The 21,345-nt window shown below is 44.3% G+C and overlaps 1 protein-coding gene across 1 annotated transcript in view; it reads right to left on the reverse strand.

The window, feature by feature from the left end:
- Positions 1–21,345, reverse strand: part of SKAP1 (src kinase associated phosphoprotein 1) — a 158,994-nt gene that overhangs the window by 132,715 nt on the left and 4,934 nt on the right. Inside the window, exons 2-3 of the mRNA XM_009287784.2 lie at positions 17,454–17,559; positions 6,616–6,641 (exon numbers count right to left, since the gene is read on the reverse strand). Of these exons, the coding sequence (XP_009286059.1) occupies positions 6,616–6,641; positions 17,454–17,559 (132 nt within the window). The remainder of the gene's footprint in view (positions 1–6,615; positions 6,642–17,453; positions 17,560–21,345) is intronic.

Below are 21,345 nucleotides of genomic sequence, written 5' to 3' on the forward strand. Positions count from 1 at the left end.
AACCAAAGCAACGCAGAAGGCTTTGTGGGGAGAGGGGGGAAGAGAGACTCAAAACCCCAGATTTGAACCAGCTGAAGGCTTGCAAGACCCAGGAGTCGGGACCCAGCGCTGCGCTCCCAGCCCTGCTCCTGCTGAGCGAGGGCTGTGGATGCAGAGGGCACCGACTTCCCCACGCCCCAGTGAGGCTCAAAGGTATATACACAACAGGGCACTCCTTTTCCTAAGGGCTCCAAAACATCTTAATGGCCAAAACAGAGAATTTACATCCTTTTTCCCCCCATTTTTGTGGAGCAGGAGGGTCTATTACCCACTGTGAGAAAGCTCAGGTGATGGTATATGTGAACACTCTCGTACTCTATCCCCAGTGGGGCAATTTCTTGAACGTTCTTCTGTTCTGCATAAGCACAGAGCAACGCTTGGGCTGCACGTTCATCTAAGCACATTACAATAACCCCTGAGATTTCTTTATAAAAAGAAAGCTGCAGCACATTCCTATTACGCAAAGAAGTTCAGAAAACACAGAGGGTTCATTTGAGAAGGCTCTCTATCTCCGAAGCTGCACATCAGGCAATTCAGACAATCTAATAATTAGAGTATTTTATTAACTGACCAAAGTGAGAGCAATAGAACTTGTTAATATTTAACTTACTGGGGCTCCCCAAACTGCTGTATATTTAGCATCTTTACTGACATTTTTATACCTTGCTCTTTACGGTGCATTGCTTTATTCTTAAGAGTCTGATGTGCTCTGAACTTCCCCAGGGAGGGAAGCACGGGACACCACTAAATGTGAACAAAGAGGGCAAGCTCTGCCCCAAGGTGTTACAATTCGGATGGGTTTCAAAGGACTGTGGGTGACGCAGTAACTTGAACACTTTGATTAATGAACTAGAGATCTCCAAGAAGCACCTAGTAATCCAAACCAGGAAACCTTCCTCAAGTTTGTAAGAAGTTTTAAATCAATGGGCTGGTTTAAGAAGAGTTCAAAAAGCCCCCCTCATTAACCTAATTCTTCTCGATAAAGGTCATGAAAGTTTTGACATTAACTGCAGAATAACCCAGCCAAACTGCTAGTTGCTGTTACCTGGTCTTCCAATCCCATTATAAATTCTGCAAGTTCTTCATTTGCTGGCTCCAAGTAAAGACTGATAACAGCATACCCAGTTATGTTTTTTTTTTTTAATCAAATGACATGTTTCTTCTTAGCGGCTTTTCCCTTCTCCTCCCCTCGTTTCACACAACGAACACACCCAAAGAGAAAAAAGCGCCTAACATTTTCAAGAAATGCAGAAAAGGCCTTTTGTATTTCCTTGTGCTCCAGCAATGTGAATTTCAACCAAGGGTAAGCCTCTCCTCCTCAATTACTGTGCGCTCACAACCAGCTCAACCTACTTCTGACCACTACAGAACCGCATTCAAGGCTGCTCGTTGGAGCAGTCCGGGTCGCGAGACTTCGTCCCAGCCCCATCTTGGGACAGGGCTGGACGTCAGCACACTCAAGTGCTCTGCCAAGCTCTCTTGTCCTCTCCAGCTAAAGGGTGCTGCACGGTCTGTTGCAGCCCTTGGCCTGGACTCCCAGGTTTTGAAAAGATTTTAAGGCTTCATGGTAAGGGCAGGGGCTTGGTTTCTGGTTTGAAGACTCCAAATGGAATAGCAACAGTTTCAAAGTTACACATACCTCTCGATTTCTATATATATATATATATGTACATAAAAATGCAAATAGACCTCCACACAGCCCTTCCCAGAGCACAGACGCTTGCCTCCTACCTATGACATTTTTCCAAGCAGAGCGTTCTGTTTTCTCCTATAATCATTACTTGCCTCCAAAATTTGTGCACAATACCTTAGGTAGCAGAATAATTTATAAGCCCATGTAGAAGCAAAGCTGTGCAGCTGCTCAGAGTTTGCAAAACTACGAAACGGGAGGGATTTCAATGCAAAAAATACTGTCTCTACACAGATTAGTTTGCCCAGAATATAATACATACACAGAGGCAAAGAACTGCACGCTCTGAGCTGCAGGAAGCAAAGCTTCAGCGCTGATAAAGGGAGCTGTCAAAAGTGTTGATATTACAGCTTTTCTTTTTTAAGTTAAAGAACATATGCCTTTGTGTATATTTTATTTTTCATTAATTAACTCTGTTCCACACACCACCCAAACACATCTTGGACTTTAGAAGGCATTCTAACAAAAGTTTTTTTGTTTTCTTTTTGTCTCTATGTGTTATGACATTTCAAGGGTTGTAGCTGGCACTCGTGTTTATAAAGCAGGAGAATTCCACGCATGGCGATAGAATAGATATTTTAACAATATGTTACAAATATTGTCAATTCGATATTTTTTCCCTTGCGTTTTCAAACACATCATAAATCTAGACTAGGTTTCTGTGTATGAACCCTGCTTACCACTGAGCTGGAGACTCTTGGCATGAACGCAAAGAGGGTTTTTTATAAATAAAACTTAGTAAAATCACTATGCACTCCATTAATTCAGGAACACTCTGCCTCAGCTTCAAAGGGGATCTTTACAGTAAAGATGGTGTTTTTGCTGCTTTAATGATTTGCTACTTGTACTTGTCATAACTACATGAACCAAATATGCAATACCAGGGAGCAGCGGTTTAGGGAAATGCACAGTTCCGTCTCCCATCCAGCTCCACTTCAGTTCAGCTCAATAGATTTGAGGCTTTACATAGAAAAGCTACTTCATAAATCTAACACTTGAGGCCTTTGTATAATGCCAGTTAATGAAAGAAAACTGCACGCATGCCTCGGGTACATACATACCTCGTGCGCAGCTACGACATCCAAGCCCGAGAATAACCGGCGACCCGTGGAAGTGCTCTGCATCCGAGCCAAAGTAAGTAGGGCCGATAAAGGTAAAACGATACGCACTTCATCTAAATAGTATATGCTATGAGATAAGTGGCCTACTAAGACTTTCCACACTGTTACTTACTTAATCCTTTTACAGAACATGAAGGCTCCCGATTTCTAAGTCATGTTTTATCCCGGCTTGTCCCTTACCCCACCTCCCTGCCACACATTCATATTTATCGCTCCCAACTTCAGGAAGGCAACGTTTCCCGGGTTTAAGGCACAGAGCTGGGAGAAGCAGTAGATCTGGACCCAATTCCTGGACGCACCTGTAGATGCTCTGGTACCTCAAGCACATTTCTTGAGCCTCGGTTTTCCTAAACTTCATAAATGGGAACAACTATCCTCACTCCCACACGGGTTTCGACTACTTATGAGTATTTTAAGGAACATTACTATTCAGCAAATATGCACACAGCACTTCAGAGAAAACCATTTGGGATGAGTTTTTGATGAAAAAACAGAAGTGTTATCATAAGCTCAGTGAAAAATAAATCTGGTTTTTTTCCATCTATTTGGGATTGTTTTCTTCAACATAAAGTAAAAAGTCATTGCCTAGAACTGCATCCACTGCCAGGTTTTTTTAGCGTGAACAAGTACATGGAAGTTGAGTTCTCTGTGCAGTGCCGTGCTGAGGGGACACCCACCCAGCAGGAAGGTCCAGGTAGCCCACAGGAGGATTTGGAGGGACAGTTCTTTGTCAGCCCCAGGCTGCAGACCCCGACTGCCAGGGCAGAGCCACATTTTCTTCATCTCCGAAGGTCTGTGTCTTCAAGCAGAGCGTTAGAGTGACTTGTGCTCCTGAGTATCTCAAAATACTGTGTAGACGTCAATGATTTAATCTAATTCGCTTCTACCAGTGGCCATATTGTCTTTTTACACTTGCCCATCTTTGCATGCCTTTTGGGTTTGGGAATGGAGAAGCTGAAACACACCAGCGACAGTAATTTAGTGCAAAGTCCCATTCCAGCAAAGCCAATTTGCAGCCTGACCCACAGCTCTCGTTTAGCCACACACACCTTTTTCTTCTTTAATCCCCCCTTTTGCATTGCTTCCTGTCCCTCCATTCTCCTCCCAAATACTCATCCCTTTCCTCTCCTCCTATTTAATGCTGGATTCCCTTGCAGTACCCCAGAACGGCCTGTCGCCGCTCCCTCAGACCATTCGTTTCTTCTAAATCAAAGCTTGTTGCAGAACGCTTCCCCTGCACTGAACTGTGAGAAGGGGGAAACAGCAGAAAGGAACTGGGGGAGGGGGCTACAAGTGACCCAGGTCCTCTCCAGATTTTCTTTGCCAACTTTCCTTAGCCCTCTTTCCACAAAGGGGAGGTTGCTGCAAGACAGCAAGGGCATGCATGCGTAAAATATATTAAGTGTATAAAATGCTTCTTCACACAGGCAGTCAGCCCTCCTCCAAAAGGAAATACGAGTCACCCCGCGGCTCTGTTCAAAGAGCACCTAAGGAACAAGGCAAAAAATAATCTGTTCAAAGAGCACCTAAGGAGAAAGGCAAAAAATAATCTGCAGCTACACACCAGAGTCAACAACATGACTTGGTGCGTACGAATTGGGCACAGCAACTCATCCTGCGTCTTACGCTCCGTTCAGTTACATCTTTCTGAAACCGCACTGGTCTACCCAACTCATCCTCAAGACAAGACCCACGCTCCTGTTTCATACACATTTCTGTTTGCTGGGAGATATCGAGACCGATTGTATTAATTTCAGCCAATACTGGAAACCAACAGGTTGGGATAGCTGGAATCACTGAGGTTTTGGTCTTCCGAGGGATTTCGGCATGGCTCGGAGTTCAAGGAGCCTTTGCCAGATGTGGTCACAAGTTGTGTTTAAACCCCACCAGAAAAGCCGTTTACTAGATATTACAAAGAAAATCCCAAACCTTCTTAGAAGAAGCCTTTTCCTTCGCCACATCAGCCTGTTATTTAAGTGCACTGACAGGGCAGCTAGGCAGCTAATTTAAGCCTGTTTTTTTGCAGTCCTCTTACCAAGATGTCCAGACATGTGGGATTTTTTTTTTCTTTTCTCTTTAAAACCAAGCCCCACATTGTAGTTCTCTGGCTCTTTTCCATTCAGCAGGCACCAAGTTCTCATCACCACCTTTCCTTCCCCCAGCAAGGTACCACAACCTGGAGTTGATGCGCTCAAGGTGATGTCCGAGCCCATGGTTTAATTCCCAAGCTGTCTTGTTTCCTTAGTACGTTTTTTCAGAACAGTATTAGTTCAAGATGACATAGGGACACATTTGGAGATATCTACACACCTAAACACCCAAACACTCGTACAGTAAATCCCAGCAGTCATTTAAGTGAGCTAGGCACTTCATTTACAAATCTATACACAGTTCTACAAACCAATCTTCCTAATATTACTTAGGCTTCCAACTCTAAGAGAATAAAGACTATTTCAAAAGAACAAAAGCATCCCTCCTCCACCCTTTAAATTGTATGAACTTTCAAAATTAAAAAAAAAATCTAATTTTGAGCCCTTTTATGTGTTCTAATCCTCCCTCACTCTTTTTTTTTTTTAATTTTGAACACAGCTGTCTGTTGTACTTTCTCAAATGATGCCAGATGCTGGGTTCATCAACCAAAGGCATGAAAACAATGGTTTGAAAGCAATTAGAAGCACCGAGGCTGCACCAAGGCTCATATTAAAATGTGATAACACTGTTCTAGTGGGAATTGCAACGCTGCTGCATTTCTGACATTTCTGTGCTGCCAGACAGACAGGATGTGCTGGAAGTGGGCCCTGATCGAGGAGGTAACATACTGGAATTTATTCCTGGAGTAAATGAAGGATTAGCTGAGTTGGAACACTCACAAGGATTTTTATTACGGCCCCAGCTCCCATCTTGTTTGAACACTGGCAGATCCTTCTGTCTGTGCTCACGTATCACAGCCGTTATTTAAGAAAAAGGACGAACCCACCGAACCACACACCTTGGCTGTGCCCAATGCTCCAAATCAGGAATCAGAGCTGAGCTCCGCCGACACGATACAGAGTCAAAGGAACTCCCGGTCAGCTCTGAGCAAATATATATCCATCAATCGCCCCGAATATGCAGAAGTACCCACTGACACGGCTTGTGACCTGCAGGCACCCTGGAAAGTTTAAATCATCACCCGCATTATTGCAGAAATGAAGATCAAAGTCACAATCAGAATCTCCCAGCTTGTTAACAGACATAACAAGAGATGGTCACGGTCCTGAAAAATTTACAGCCTAACCATTTGTCTACACCTGGAGGTTGATTCAGTTTCAAGTTCAGGTTAACACGAAGCAATGAGACTGGAGGAAACTTGCTGAAGGTTGCCCAACAGTCTTTGCTCCCAAGTCAATGGCCCATGGGAATATACTGCCCTTTCTGAACTTTAAGCCTCTTCCGGAGACAGAAATTTTGCAGAAAAATTTCCTGGGCTTGTCCAAGACAATACGCTTATGTCAGCACCACACAGTTTTGTATTACTTGCTCTCAAGGGTAGGAGAAATGGACTTCTGCTGCTCAGAAAGAATACTAACCCCAACTCCTGCTATAGCCCTCACCACAGCTTTGCCCCTTTCCACCCCTAAGAACTGCCACACACAGCTATATATTCAGTTTAAGCTCTTCTCCTCGTTGACTTTGCATAGAAAACACCACACACGTCCAGCCCTTCCCTACTCCCCAAGCTCATAACAGTGAGAACTCACCCCTCCTTCCCCGGCTTGTACTCACCTCGGGGCAGAAATTCCAAGTGGTACCTAAAAGACCCAAAAAAAAAAAAAAAAGACATAAGCATACATTATTTTCTTAATGATTTGTTCCAGCCTGACGAATAAGTGACAGATTGGAGAACTATGCCAGAAGTGCTGCCAGAAACCCAGCGAATGGTCAACACGCGTTTTGTGCGAGAAGCTTCAAGAGGAATTGCGAGTCCTACAGATGCGAGCTGGCCCCTGTGACATCCTCCGCTACCCAAGGAACCTCCTTCACATCTCCCCCTCTTGAAAAGTGTCAAAGGCTCCTAAGTTCCCACCGTTAGAACAGGTCTCTTTCTCCAAACAAAGGCTTACATGACCTTTTGCTTTGCAGTCTTAAAGACCTTTAAAAGGTCCCTTCCAACCCAAACTATTCTATGACTCTTTTCTTCACCTCATCTCACACCTTCCCTTACGGCAGCAGCATCACAGAGGGCAGTACGCACGCTGCCCACTTCTGGCCATGCCAAAAAAAAGACAACTCCACGATTTCTTCATCTCTCACACTTTGAGAGCATCTTGGGTTGACATCTGAGTCATTTTAGTAAGGGAACAGCACTGGCGAGTTTTGGAAACAGATCAAGGATTGGGGATAAACCACAAAGTGACCCATTCACAGGCAAGATGTGTAACAAAGGGTTGGTCTATAGGCATTAGTGGCAAGAATCCAGTATGTGAAAATCCAATCAATTTGTTTCCTCGTTAAAAGCTTTCATGAAGAAAATGATTTAACACAAACATGCAAGCTACTGACACAGATTAATTAAAAAACAACAACAGAATTCTGATTAAGGGCATAATATTTGACTTGTTTGCTTTGGACAAAAAAAAAACAACTGGGCACAGATAGAAGAAACTTTCCTGGGAGAACGGGCTCAGTGATAAATAACAGCCGTATTATACTAGAAAGAGCCATACCACTGTGCCTTGTAGCGAGAGAAGGCTGCAAATTTCTCTGGGCCTTTGGATGCTCTTGGCAGTGGTCCCCCATTTTTACGATGAGCTCTTTCCTATCCATCCTATGGCAGCTATATCTTATCTCTGAAGCCCAGAGAAGTGACACTACCTGTCCAAGGTCAGGGGAACCATCAGAGCAGCTCCATCCTTTTGCTTCCAATCAGTGTTAGCTGTTACTCAACAATTCAAACATTATTCGACATGTGATTTGAGAAGCCTCCCCTCCCTGGGCTCAACCTCTGCTCTGTGAAAGGAGAGGTACCCGCATTCCCCCCGACCCCCCCAAGTCCAGCATCCCTGAGAGTTGAAATACTTTTGTCTCCTGAACAGACGACGACTGTGAGACAAGGACAGCAAAATCACTTCTTGTTTTGTGAACTTTTGTCTCTTGTGCTTGAGAGACTGTCCTAATCTCCCCTGAACATGTTTTAGTGATAACATTTACTGCACTAGGACCAAAATGATTTTCTGTCACTTCTAATTCCAGTTCAATAAAAGTATAAGAGCTTTGTTTCTAACCTCTGTCATTTTTAATACAGTAAAATGGTTTAAAAAAAATGTAAAATTGAGTTCCATTTCCTACTGGACCAGCAAGCCCATGTTAGCTTCACTCTGATCAAATTTAAAGGGGGGGAATACCAAAAAGATGCTTTGCCTTTTTTTTTTTTAAAGCATAAGGAAACAGTCAAAAATTCTAATCTCATCAGATCAGGATGCGTCTTTAATCTCATGCTTTGATCATTTTCACTCTGGGAAGGCTTAAGCAGAGAATGAAAGTTAGTTTAAAATTTAATCGGGAGTGGGGGGAAGATGGTCTTATTCTTATGGAAGATGAAAGAGTAATGATCTAATTCCTTCATCTGCCACTGACTGCATGAAAGTCTTGAATAAATTACTTATCTTGAGAGCTTAAGAGGCACCCGCATGCGATGCCACAGTATTTTCAGTATGTTCACTTATAGGATTTCTTTCTTTCTTCCTGATGTTTTGTACGTGTCTAAGACAGGGTGAGGGGAAGCATGACCTTCAGCATCTGCGTTTCCCCCACCCCTTCCTGCAGGTAACTTCAGCTTTAGCTACTCCGCGAGTTATATTTTCACAATTTTCAGAGGTAGCCAGAATATTTTTTGTTGTTGTTGTTCCTGCATTACCCAAGAAATGCAATTATTTGGGCAAAACGCCCATTTTGCTGCAACAGCCTAGGTAGCAAACAGGGCTAGCTCAAATACATCTATAGCCATAAGCCACGTGCATGCTTATAGAGCGAGAATAAAGCATGTTTCTGTGCAGCAGAGGAGGAGGACCTTGGCTAGCAGAAGGTTAGTCATCTTGGGCCGTTCTCCAAACTGCAGAGCTTGAGGCCAATTCTGATTTTTGCTCCCGATTAAGACAGTACTAACTGACAAGCGTGTTACACCTTTAACACGCCCTGCCTGCGGGTGACAGGCAGTTACACAACGTTTTGCTTTTTAGCTTTGCAGGAGGTTTACCCTGAAAGTTACAGTCCAATAATTTCTCACAGCAAGTAATATTTTTAAAAAAATTGTAACTGCTCCATACACACTGCCTGGCTCAAGGGGGGGATGTAAGTTAGAAACCAGAGGCCTAATCCTTATTCCACGGCATCTTTATTTTGGAGGTTACGTACCTTGGGATCGGGTTTGACATTTTCATCCTTAATTGGCAATTTTTAGATCTCACAAACACCAAGAGTAAAAGCTTCTCATTCGTTTTCTTAACCAGAAGGTTTGGGAATAGGCGATATATTTGGTCATGTCTTAACTGTTCCTTTTAAGCACTTTATTAAAAAAAGCTCCTATCCACCAGCTGTGGGTGGAATCCCCCAAGAAGAGAACCAGTTAAGGCAAAGCATAGCAAAGAGTTTTCAGCCAAATAGGAAGGTCCAATTTACAGAAGACCTTAAGAAAGTAGAGGGAGATGGGGGGGGGGAAACTCTTGCCAAAGGATTAATCCCCCTCATCGTTCGCGACGAACCACCCACCTCTCTCGCCTTATCGGTGCGTATTTCAGGCCAGACAGGGAAGAAGTCACAGATTTGTTCTATTGAAAACACAAACTGTTTCTCATGATCGTATAGCCTTTGAGGTTACGCACTCAACAAGTAAACATCAGAGGGGCTCGCTTTTCTGGAAATGTTTATGTTCTTTGCTCCTGAACAACATACAGGTCCCAGTTCTAATTCATCGGCCTCCTAGTAGCAGTGTCTCCAACTGGACCCAATCAAAACTGCAACTCAACTGTGTACGCAGATCTCAGAGGGTGAATTACCATGAGAAAGAGTGGAAGAAAGTGCCGTTGTCACGTTGGAAAGGGAAACTGAGTCACAGAGCAGGCAGGTTTACCAGAAAGCCTCGTTCCCAACAGGAACGCACTGTCCTTACAGTCTTGAGCCAGAGCTAAGGTTTCTCGGTGGCTGGTCTGTAAGGACCAGAGCCTTCTGCTGCCTCCCACAGAGCCAGGACTTGGTCTTCAGAACTGAAAGATGCTTCCAGGACACATCAGGACCTTGATCACAGATCTTATCTGTGCACTAGTTTATAACAGAAGCAAGATTGGAAGCAATCCCAAAAACATCAGTTAGGCGCTTGTCAGGTTTGAAAACAAGTTCTCCAAATCCTACCCGTCCGACCCATCCTGTATGACGGATTCACTTTCAACAAAGTAGAGTTTGCTTTTCACAGCTCTTTTACTCAAAAGCAGTCACCTGAGGACAGGGAGGCTGCCAGGCCCGACCAAGCAGGACTCCATTCCTTGCAGATACAGGACTACCAGCAAAGAAGTTACTTCAACACTCCTATCAGCTCAGCAGCAGTGTTTAAACCAGGCAAACCCAGAAATATCCCTTCTTGTTCCAAAAGGAAGGGCAGATTAAGCCCTGGAATATGCAAGGATGAAATTCCCCCCTGGGTCAGTATTATTCCTGCCACGCTAGGTCTAGATTTGCCCTTTGGTATGAGCGCAAGACTTGTGTTTTCTCGGAGCACCAAGATAATTTGTTTTTACGCCTCCATTTCCAACATTTACACAACACTCAAGCAGCAGGCCTCTAGTCCTCTGTTGCGTGGGGGGGGGGTGGTGTCACAAGCCCCATCAATGCACAGAAATCCAGTAAAATACACGATTAACACCCTCCCTCCCCCCATCCACAGCTTGAGTTTGCTGACCAGCATCCACTGCTTGCGGCAAATCCCAGAGCTGAAGGAGTCAAACCAGATCCATTTGGGGCTAGAAGCAAAAATTACTGTCTGAAATCTTATGGTCTGTATTATGCAGGGGGGTCAAACTTGATGGTTATAATGGTCTCTTTGTAGCTCTGGAGTCTATAAAAGTCTAAACCCCACTTTCCTCTCAGACTCAATTGCAGCAGGAACCATAAAATAAAGACAGGTTTCAATCAAATTTCCTGTATTTTCCTGTCCAATTAAGAACACTAATATCACCACAGATGTTATATTATATATTTCAAGACAGCCTAATTTGTTTGGTGCACAGTATTATTCGTTGGTTAATGTTTGCAAAAATTTTTTTTTTAAAATCAATGCTGTACAAGATTTCAAGCAGAAAAAAAAAAGAGATGAAAATGGGATTGGGGAGCTCACCATTAGCAGTCGGTTACAAACCACTTCAAATGCATTTCTCTGTTAAATGTTACAGAAGCAGCAGCAGCATTAGCAGTCGGTTACAAACCACTTCAAATGCATTTCTCTGTTAAATGTTACAGAAGCAGCAGCAGCAGCTATGCAAAGACTCTGGTTACACAATTTCAATCATTTACAGTCCTCAGGTTTCAGATTAACAATGCATTCACAAGGAAATGGATGGGGAAACAGGGGTAATTTTATCGGCTGGAATGGAAAATGATGCAAATTACTGAAAGGAGTCTAACCCAGAAGGCACCAAACTGCATTACTGGCTGAGTGAATGGCCACATTCACCCCAGGTATAAAAGCAGGTAGAATATGATAACAGCTGAATTGAATTTGTGCCCCTGCCACCCCATACATTATCACAGGAGAATTCCTTCCTCAGCACTCCCCAAAAGGAGGGGGGGGGGGGAAATCCCCTACCGAGATTACAGAATAAATTGGGAACATCCTACCAGAAACTTTACCAGACTTGAAAAAGAAATAATCACCACAGTCAGCATTAAACTTGACTGTTGAAAACTACAGGAATGCCTGTGCTCACACACACCCAGGGGCAGATGTACCGGTGCAGGGTGGTGAGAGGCTTCAGATCTCCGTTAACAGCAGCTGGTGCAGCGCACACTTACGTGTCCCCAAGCCAGTGCTCCCCCCGACCCCGAGCAGGACCACATCTCCCCTGCACAAAGGGGGGAAAAAAAAACCCACAAACTTGAGGAGCTCATTTTTAGGATAGAAAATGCAAATCCAAAAACTGCTAAGTACTTCTGAAGTGACGGGGACTTGCTTTTATTTTTTGCAGGACAAATCTGTATTTAATGGCCAAAGTAAGCGTGAATGAAATCCTGCTCAGCAAGATCGTTTCCTTGCTGAGCAAATAAATTTCAGCTCTCTGAAGAACACGAAGGAGGAGAACAGCACTTTGCCTAATTAAGGACAATGTGGTGGGGCTACAGTCCAGCCCTGGCATTAATGTGCTGAGCTCAATTATCTGCCCATCAGGTCACATTCTTAAATTCCTTTTTATCTTGGTATCACACGTTATTCAGCATAATGAGTTTAATATTGGTAGGAATTACAGGCAGTGCATTTACACTAATGAAGCAAAATTACCCTGAAATTGCATTTTCTTTTATTTCAATCTTAAAACTTTAAAATAAGGTTGAAATTTGAAGTAATAAATGTAGTTAATATGGTTAGAAGTTTATTAAAACAGGCCAAACACACTGCTTTAGACAAAATTTTGGATGTATTTCCATTAGTGAACCTTTCACAATCCTACTGTAATACCTTGCCACAGAAAGGATCAAGTTCAACCTGATAATTAGGTGAAGTTCCCCTGGTGTTGAAGTATCTACAGTTCAGCTACGCTTGTAAACCAATATAACCAGCAGCTCATTGGTTTGTGGCAGCATGCATGAACCACGTGCTACATCAGCTTGCCGAGATTCGTAGCACAACCCCAAGGATGCCCAAACTAGAGGCAGTCACACCGTGTTGTCTTTACCCTTACACTTCCATTTGGGGTCAAACCATCCTGTTTCAGCTCCAGCAGCAAGTGGAGGTTTTCTTATTGACAGTAACGCTGTCGGGGCCAGCTGTGGCAAAGCACCCAGCAGGAACCCAAGTTTGCTCCCCAAAAACAAGTATTTCTGCAGCTCAGATTGAAACAGAGTATGGAAACATATACCCAGGCACCGGGAGCATCTCAGACCCCCTCTGTATTCTGCATCTTTGCACCAAGGGTGAGCAATTTCTAAGCCCAGAGGCTGTAGTTATTTTTCTGAACCTCAGTGTTACGAACAAGGCTGACGGTGGCCGAGCCCAGCCTCCGGTTGAAGATGCAGGACAGCTACGGTGTTTCACTCCAAAATTAGACATTTAAACCTCATCCCAGACTTACATTAGAGACCTAAATCACTCAGCCAGGCAGGGAGCACACGTCTGCTGCCCAGGCTGGGAAGCCAAACGTGCTGCCAGCCACAGCACTCTTGCATTTGTGACACCGCACACAAATACCAGCGCAGCACTACGGTGACTGGGGGGGGGTCCAGGAAAGACCTTGGCTTCTGCAGGCTCTCTTTAGCAGGCCAGGACATCACCTGGAGATGCCTCTCATGCGAGAAGTTTTCTTGCCGAGTTAAAAGACCACGTGCAGACTTTTCCTCGCTGATAGCACAGTAGCAGCGTTGGGAATATTGCCATAAACTTTAAGGAAGATTAGACAATGAGGCAGTAAAATGAGGTTTTGGGGCTTGTTATCGAGAAGTGAAGAGCCTGGTCTACGCTGGAGCTCCTGCTGCTGGTAGGAATGTCAAAAAATGGTCCTGTGTATTAGTTATGAGTAGCAGGATTGGGCCTCAGGTTGACATCAGTGTTTTAGTCACAGCGGAGCAAATTAAAGGTAGAGTTTCAGTGTCTATTTTGGATTTCCTAGTGGGTGTATGCAAGAAACTCAACGTTAATTAAGCCCCTTTCTCTTCATTTCTGCTTTGATATACAACAGGTCTGCCTTGCCCTCCTTTTAGCACTATTACATTTCACCTCAGGGGAAAAACAAAAATACTAAGAATTTGTTTCCATCAATGCAAACTTGCCTTCCTACCGGGAGTTTAAATGACTAGCTGACTCCAAGGAGATGGAGGAACTATTTATCTCCATATTTTTAAATAAATCCCATTCTCCCCATCTCACCCCCTGCCATTGTAACCGCTCTAGAAATGTCGAAATGCTGAGGTGAGGTCATTTAACAGCAAGAAGACTTTTTTTTTTGTTACTGCTCTTGCCAAAGGACAAGAATGGGCTTGTGTTCCTGAGCGGAGTCATGTATCCGATTCATCCCAGGTGTCGGACATCTGCTCCTAGCTCTGCAGCCGGCTTTGTTAGGACACAAGAAACAGCAGCGACGTCCCCAAGGAACAACTTGAAACAAACCCTCGGCACCAACGGACCTAAAACAGAAGCCACTCACAACCTTTGGGGCTTCTGGAAGACAAGCAAAACTCTGTCCCAGCACCACATCCTCCACCTACCCTCCCCCAAACCAAAGCTGCTTTTCAAGCAGTTTTTATCCATTACAAACACTTTGTTTTTCTGTTCAGGACTAGAGCAGAGTCCCCAGCCTACGGTCAGGACACAGGTAACTGTACATGTTACTGTGCTGTGAGATCCTCATCCCTCATACAGATAATTCCTGGGGACCAAGCCACCAGTTGTGTTCTGTGGCTTGTTTTCCTGGATGCCATGCAAAGCTATCAAGGAAAGCAATTAAAAAAAAAAAAAGAGATTAGCAACAAAACCAAAGAGATTATTAGGAAAAAAATTGCCAGGCCAGGATTTACATATAAGACATTAGAAAGTGGAATAGGATTTGAGCTAGTAGGGAGAAAGAAAAAAAAGAAAGGAGAGAACTGTTTCAACACAACAGTGCACTTTAAATAACCAAATGAATTCTGAAAGTAAAACGGTACAGGGACTCATAACTCAGCCGTATGGTGACAGCCTCCCCACAGCCACCGCCTGCAACGCCTCCGACACGGCTCCTCGAGCAAAAATACCCCAGGCTGCCTTGGAAAAAAATTATAACCTGCAAACACAATCCACTCCCTACCTACCGCACTTCTTGCGGCAAGACAGGAACAATATATCCTCACAGGTAGCACATGGAGACATAAAGCCCAACCACTTGTTCACATTATAGTCATCAGTGAACCTCCTGGCGAGGGAATGTTATGAGGCCATGGGGAGAGCAGCGATATAAAGACCTGACGGCCAAGTTACAGGAACAGTTATTGAGACTGGCTCAGGATAATCACACTAGATGAAGCTCTTCCCTTCCAGAGACACATGTGTCTCTCCCCAGTAGTTGAGCAGTTTACTTATGTCCATTATGAACCCAAATAATGAAACCCTACGCGCCGTGTTGTGTTTCACCCTGCAGAGGTGAAACGCAGAGAGCGGGGCTGCTCGGGGGAGGCAGGCGCTTCCTGAAGACGAAAGCTGATGATTTCCTGAACACCCGCCGCAAAAGCCACAGGAAGCTCCCCGAAGAGACAAACCCGCGCCTCGTCCCCAAGAGCAAGACCTGCTTAGATCCTTTCAAATAAAAAGATACAGTCATCGTTACAGTAATCTCCCACCACAAATCATTGCGTTAATGGCTCAGGTCAGAACAAGGACATCTGTATGCTCTGTTCCTCTCACCCTTTCCAAATGCCACCGAGCAATAAAACACAAGTAGGAAATCAGCAGTGCCCTGTAGTCTTTGCTCAAGGGTCTCACTTTCCCCTCCAGAAGTACCTGCAATTTATTTCAATAAGCAACAGGACTGAGGCCCACATCTGAACCTGAGCATCCAGGAGGAATTTGCATATCACCTCTCCTCCTGATGCAAAGGGTTGCTTTACCAAATCTCCTGCTTTTTTGAGATGACTTTGTTCTAAAAGCTTTATCCCAGATTGTATTCTTAGGCTGAGAAATAGCTAAGAGCCAAGGCCGAGTTCTGCATCACAGCATCTGTGTTTTCCCCAGGACCCTAAAGGCTGCTCCTTCTTGAGCAAGTCACCAAAACCACACACAACCTCTGGGAAGCCAGAGGTCCATGGGACGACGGTCATAGCAGCATCTTCCCCTGCTGCTCAAGCACCATTCACAGCTCTAACGGCACACAAAGATAGACCACTTACTTCAGGAAGCAAGAACAATCCAGTATTTCCAAGTTTGCCAAGTGCCTCACACATTTATCAAGTTCCATGCTATTTCCAATTCATTAAAAACAGACCTAGAGTTGCATTATATGAAGATAAGGAGTTGTCACTTTTAAAGTTGCATGCGCTCAGGACAGTTGGAAAAAAAGCTTGACTTGATGTCTGAATACTTTAGGTTCAGAATTCTGCTTACTTAACTCTTTCCATTCAAGATCAATACCTGCGAATGAGTGGGAATTTTTCAGAGAAACCACACCAATCTGTTATAAACACGCAATCAAGCCCTTCTGCAATATTACGGGACACTGCTACACGCACACACACACACCATTCTTCCATTAGATATGATACGGCCCCATTTTCCATAGGCTTCCATCTTCTGCGTTCAGCTTGTTTCAATTATTCAGGGCAACCCAGGCTGATAATTACACAGTCCCGTGTTGCCAAGTAAAACTGATGCTTAATTAGCCAGCAGGAAAGATCGATTAAGATACAGCAGGGCATCTTGCAAAGTTCTTCAGTGGGACTGCAGGGAATAGAGTCTGGCTGTGCCCTTCCGAAGGATAAAATTCTTCCACTTCTCAGGGACTCGACAGCAGTTTTATTTAAACTGGATGCTTAGATCAGTCAGCCGCCTTGAGTTTCATTGTCGGGTCTTAACTTCAAGTGACACAACTTGTATCTTATAACTAGAGCAAAACAGCAAATTTTTTTGCTGTTTTATTAATAAAATTAGTATTAACAGCAAGGTCTGGATCACATTTCTAGCCAAAAATATAACGTGGCTGAGGCTGAAAGTTTTTTTTCCAAACAGAACACAGGCTGCTAGAGGCTTATGTTCCTTGATTTTCCCCTAGCACAACAGAACAAACTTTGTTTGCTTCACTCGCTTATCCAAATGATGCAGTTCATGTTCTCACGCAGGACTTGAACAGTCCCGAGGACATGAGATTTTGGAATCCAGTTCGGACCCAAGTCTTAACTCAAGAAGTCCGCTTCATTGCTTTTTACTGTATCAAAGCCCAGGCAGTGCACACTGGAGTTCAGGAGCCGCTCGTGAAATAGATACTGCCAGCAGCAAGCCAGCAGCATGAATCTTTGCTCACTGTATGGATTTACCCACACGCCTAAGTATCAAAGTGATGGATTTTTTCCACTAAATCCTCTCTAGCACAAGGGAGAAGGAAGAACAGGACGGGATCACAGACCCATACGCAAAGAGCTGTACAGACACAGCCCAAGGCATGTTTTTTTTACCTTGAAACACAAATTCCAAACACAAATAATGACAACTTTGCAGGCAACCATATAACTGGTTAAATAGGAGAGTGTACAAACCAGTGTGGTGCACTCTCACATTATACCAAGCCTGAATGTCCATTAACTTTCAAAGCACGGTCCAGCTCGTCGAATACAGCATGCGGTACCCCAAGGCATGACACTAGTCTGAAGCACTTTCACTACAAAGTAACGCAGACAACACAAACCTGGCTTTGACTTGCTGGAAGCCAAAGAGAATTGCATCCCTCTGCTCCCTTGCTTTAGCACTCAGGTTTTCATTCTGCAGTCCATCCGCCAGGTAGCCTTCAGCATCTGGGAAAGAGAGAATTACAGGTTAAAACTAACCTGTTCTTGGCTAAGAAACCTGGATCTGGCTGTGCACTGGGAAGCCCTCAAAGCACCGTACCAAGCAGTCTGATCTAGAGACACAAGTCAGTCTGAAGACTTCATTTGGAGAAGTTAAGACATTGAACTGATTGCGGATAGAAGATCTAAATATTGCATGCGATTACAGAGCTTCTCTCTAGTTGCACAGGTGTAAGGCAAATAAGCAACCGCAAACAAACCACCAAGCAGAAAAAAGGAAGAGGAAGGTGAAACATGGATAAGTCTATTGGACTAAAGTGCAACTCCACCTGCCTCTTTGCTGCTCCAAACCCTAAAAATCTGCTGTTGCGAAAGGCTTTTGGCATTAAGGAAGGACACAGAAGAAGTGACTAACCCATTCAGAGGAGGATCCAAAGCACTTTTAAAACACCAGTGCAAGACACTTCAAGGAAACCCTAACCTGTGGCTTTCACAAGGATGATCTTCGTAAAGGGCAAGCACTGAACAACAGGTTGGTCGTGCACTAGTATCACAACATGGGTTCTCCCACAAGGTTATCACTGAAATCCTACACCCCGCGCTTGCTCAACAGAGACAGCTAGACAAAAGTAAATATGGTATTCTCTCACCTGGAAACCACATCTATACAGAGAAATTTAACCTGAACTGGAAGATAAAAGGATTAAGTGTCTTCTATTCGCATAAATATTTATGTTCTTTACAGAAACCTCAAAAAAAAATCTCACAGAAAAACAGAGCCATTCCAATCACACCTGTCTGTATAGGAGAGCATAATATTTATGCTTTCCAGAATCCTCAAAAAAAAATCTCACAGAAAACAGAGCCATTCCAATCACACCTGTCTGTATAGGAGAGCATCATCCTTATACTTCAGCGGCATTACTGCTAGTTCCCCCAGCAGAGAAAAGATTGGCTTCAAAGCTATAGTGTTGTACATCCACAGGCCTCTCCAACCTTTAACTCACGCCCCATACTGTGACACTAATGTCAGTTTAATATCCTGCTTGCAAGACTTTCAGCTCCTTATGCTTCAGCTGCTGGCACAACAGCCAACACTGTTTAGCACACCCCAGGAATCTGCACAGCTCCTTAAAAACAGCTCCTCCACCTGCAAGCACATCTCAAGATCAAAATGCCACAAGAGAAATTAATACCTTTTTCTGTTAAAATCATGAGCCCTCGTTTCTTTTTGTCGCCTGCTCATGACACTCAAGAAAGGCTTGGGGTGGGAGGGAAGGAGCTCTTTAAAGTGAAGAGCACAAGGGAGGAAATGGACGGGAACAAGGCTGACACTTGGGCATCCCCCACGAACAGGGCCCTCTTCCCACCTCCTCTTCAGAGTGACAGAGGGGCAGGACCAGGGAGACCCAACTCTGACCACAGCAGCCTGGGAAGGAGGCGTGAATCCAGATCATAACGCTTGTCTCCGTAACAGTCCGGTTCTCCTTTCTGGATTTATTCAGCTGAAAGCACCAGTTTCCATGGGAGCACTCACCAATAAGCACATTTCGGCCAAACGCAGACTCCTCCAGGTCCTCACTAGCTCATTCCTCTGTCTCCCTGCCTTTCCTCCTACCAGGAAGGCTCCTGACCCACAAGAACCAGGTCCGAGCCAGCTGTGCCTCATACCTGCAGCCCCGCACTGCAGCCACCACTTCATAGCTGAGAAACAGAGCTTAAAGCCTGAATACAGCACCGGGGTATCAAAGCATCCTAGCACAACCCCTCTGGTGTGGGGACGCACAGTGACGCATCTCAGCAGATGGGCAGCAAGGCTTAATTCACAGCATCGCTCTCAAACCCACACCTACACCCAGCAGCGGTTTTGGGAGCTCCAGGAGCGCAGAGGTGTCAGGCCAAAATGTCTATTAATATCAAGTTCACTGCTAGTAATTTAGCCCTAGGCGGCCTGCCTGGGATAACACAAAGACTTTGCCAGAGCAGCTGAGTGAAGCTTTTTAAATCCCAGGCCAATCCTGTAATCCTTAGGCTGTTTCATTTTCAGTACACCTCTCCGCAGTTTTAACTGTACATCTAAGATACAGTACCAGCTTATGACAAGCCTAACAATGCTGAGGCTTACACCACTTACGAACTACAGAGACAGTACCCAAGTACATACATCTAAGCACAAAGGATATATCTTGCTCTGAGGAGCTTACTGCTTAAGAACAGATGAGGCTAAGGGGACAATTTATTATATACAAACCCGCATAAAAACAGCACAGTAGAAATGGGTCAGCAAGAGAAGCTACGTACAGGCTGTATTTCCACAGTGAAAGAGAACAAGCAAGAAAAACAAACTGCTCCCAGAAGTTGTGCAAATATCAGCTGCATCCCTCTGTCATTTTTAAGCGCAGATTAGCTCCATGAGTATGCGATTAGCTCTAATACAGTATTTACGTACTGGGATGTCAGCACAGATCAGCTGCTGGATAAGTTATAGTAGAACCAGGGTCACTTCTGCAAACCAGGCAGAGGCCCTTTCAGAGCCAGCCACTATGTTTATAGCACCAGGAAATGAAAAAGAAAGCCTAACCATAAACTCTCAAAGTGGATCAGGAAGAGCAATATGTAAGCAGCTCTAGAGTAAATCACCCTAATGTTAGTTTTACTGCTTGTCGGTAACATTATATTCTTGATGTTTATAGATTGCTCTCTGCAATCCACTCTGAAAGTTTACAGGACTCTCCTTTTCATTTCCTGCAGCTAAAAAGGTAAGAGTGGAAAAAAAATAGTTGAGATTTCATCAAGTGTTTCAGGGGAGTTTCTAGAAGCAATTGCAGTTATCCACTTTAATCCTGCAGGAGATGCACAGCATCGTAAGAATTATGTCACAACCACTGAAGTCCAGGTAGTAAATAACCTTTTAATGCCAGCACTGAATTCTAGGAGTTAATCAGCCCTCAATGAGCAGAGCTGAAAGGTATTAAGATGCCATGTGTATTCTCTCCATGCACATACACACATTCACTACTTTTTTTTTTTGCTCTTTTCTACTCCTCTGCCATCAGAAGGCTGCCAACAGAAATCCTACGCTCCATGCACAGAGGAACTAGTCCCACAGAAACACAACGTTCTGGCCATGCAAAATAACGCTGAGCCAACCAGGCTGCTCCAACACTTCTTTGATGGTTCACACAATCCCTCCTGCAGTTTATCACCCCCAGCTGGCTGAGAAAAAATAGTTTTAAAAGTGTTTGGGACACCTATCAACACAGAGAGTGCAGATACCTTGAGCTTCCATGAGACTGCATTAATATTTCCAAGATGTGCCCCAAGACAGCCAGGGATTTGGAAGGCTAGTTGGATCGTCCCCTGTCCCACTTGTCAAAATAAAAGCTGTGAACTATCGCACACAGTGTTTCTTGACTTCTCTGCAAGCTCAAGAAAGGATGGTTAATTGTGAAACAACATTTTTCAGAGGAGCCTTCCTGCATTTGTGGGGCTGAGTCAGAGAAAACCTTGAGACCTGAAGCAATCTTCATCCATCCTCCTGCAATGGACTGAATGGGACACTCTCCCCTACGCCGTGGACAACGGGGGAACCGAGAACAGCTTCCACGTCTCAGCCCCAAATTCCCCGATACTTAAATTCCAGAGCTACTCATGACGCTACGTCAATGCTGACTGCGGCTTATTAGCCCTCACAAAACAGAGCATTTTATTGTTTATTTTTAAAACAGCATTGAGGCCATGTGCCTTGCAATTAGCAGCTACCAGCTTTGTTAGGCTGTGCAGGTGCAGTCA

Source organism: Aptenodytes forsteri, unplaced genomic scaffold (genome assembly GCF_000699145.1).
Source record: "Aptenodytes forsteri isolate BGI_AS27 unplaced genomic scaffold, ASM69914v1 Scaffold25, whole genome shotgun sequence".
Lineage (NCBI taxonomy): Eukaryota > Metazoa > Chordata > Aves > Sphenisciformes > Spheniscidae > Aptenodytes > Aptenodytes forsteri.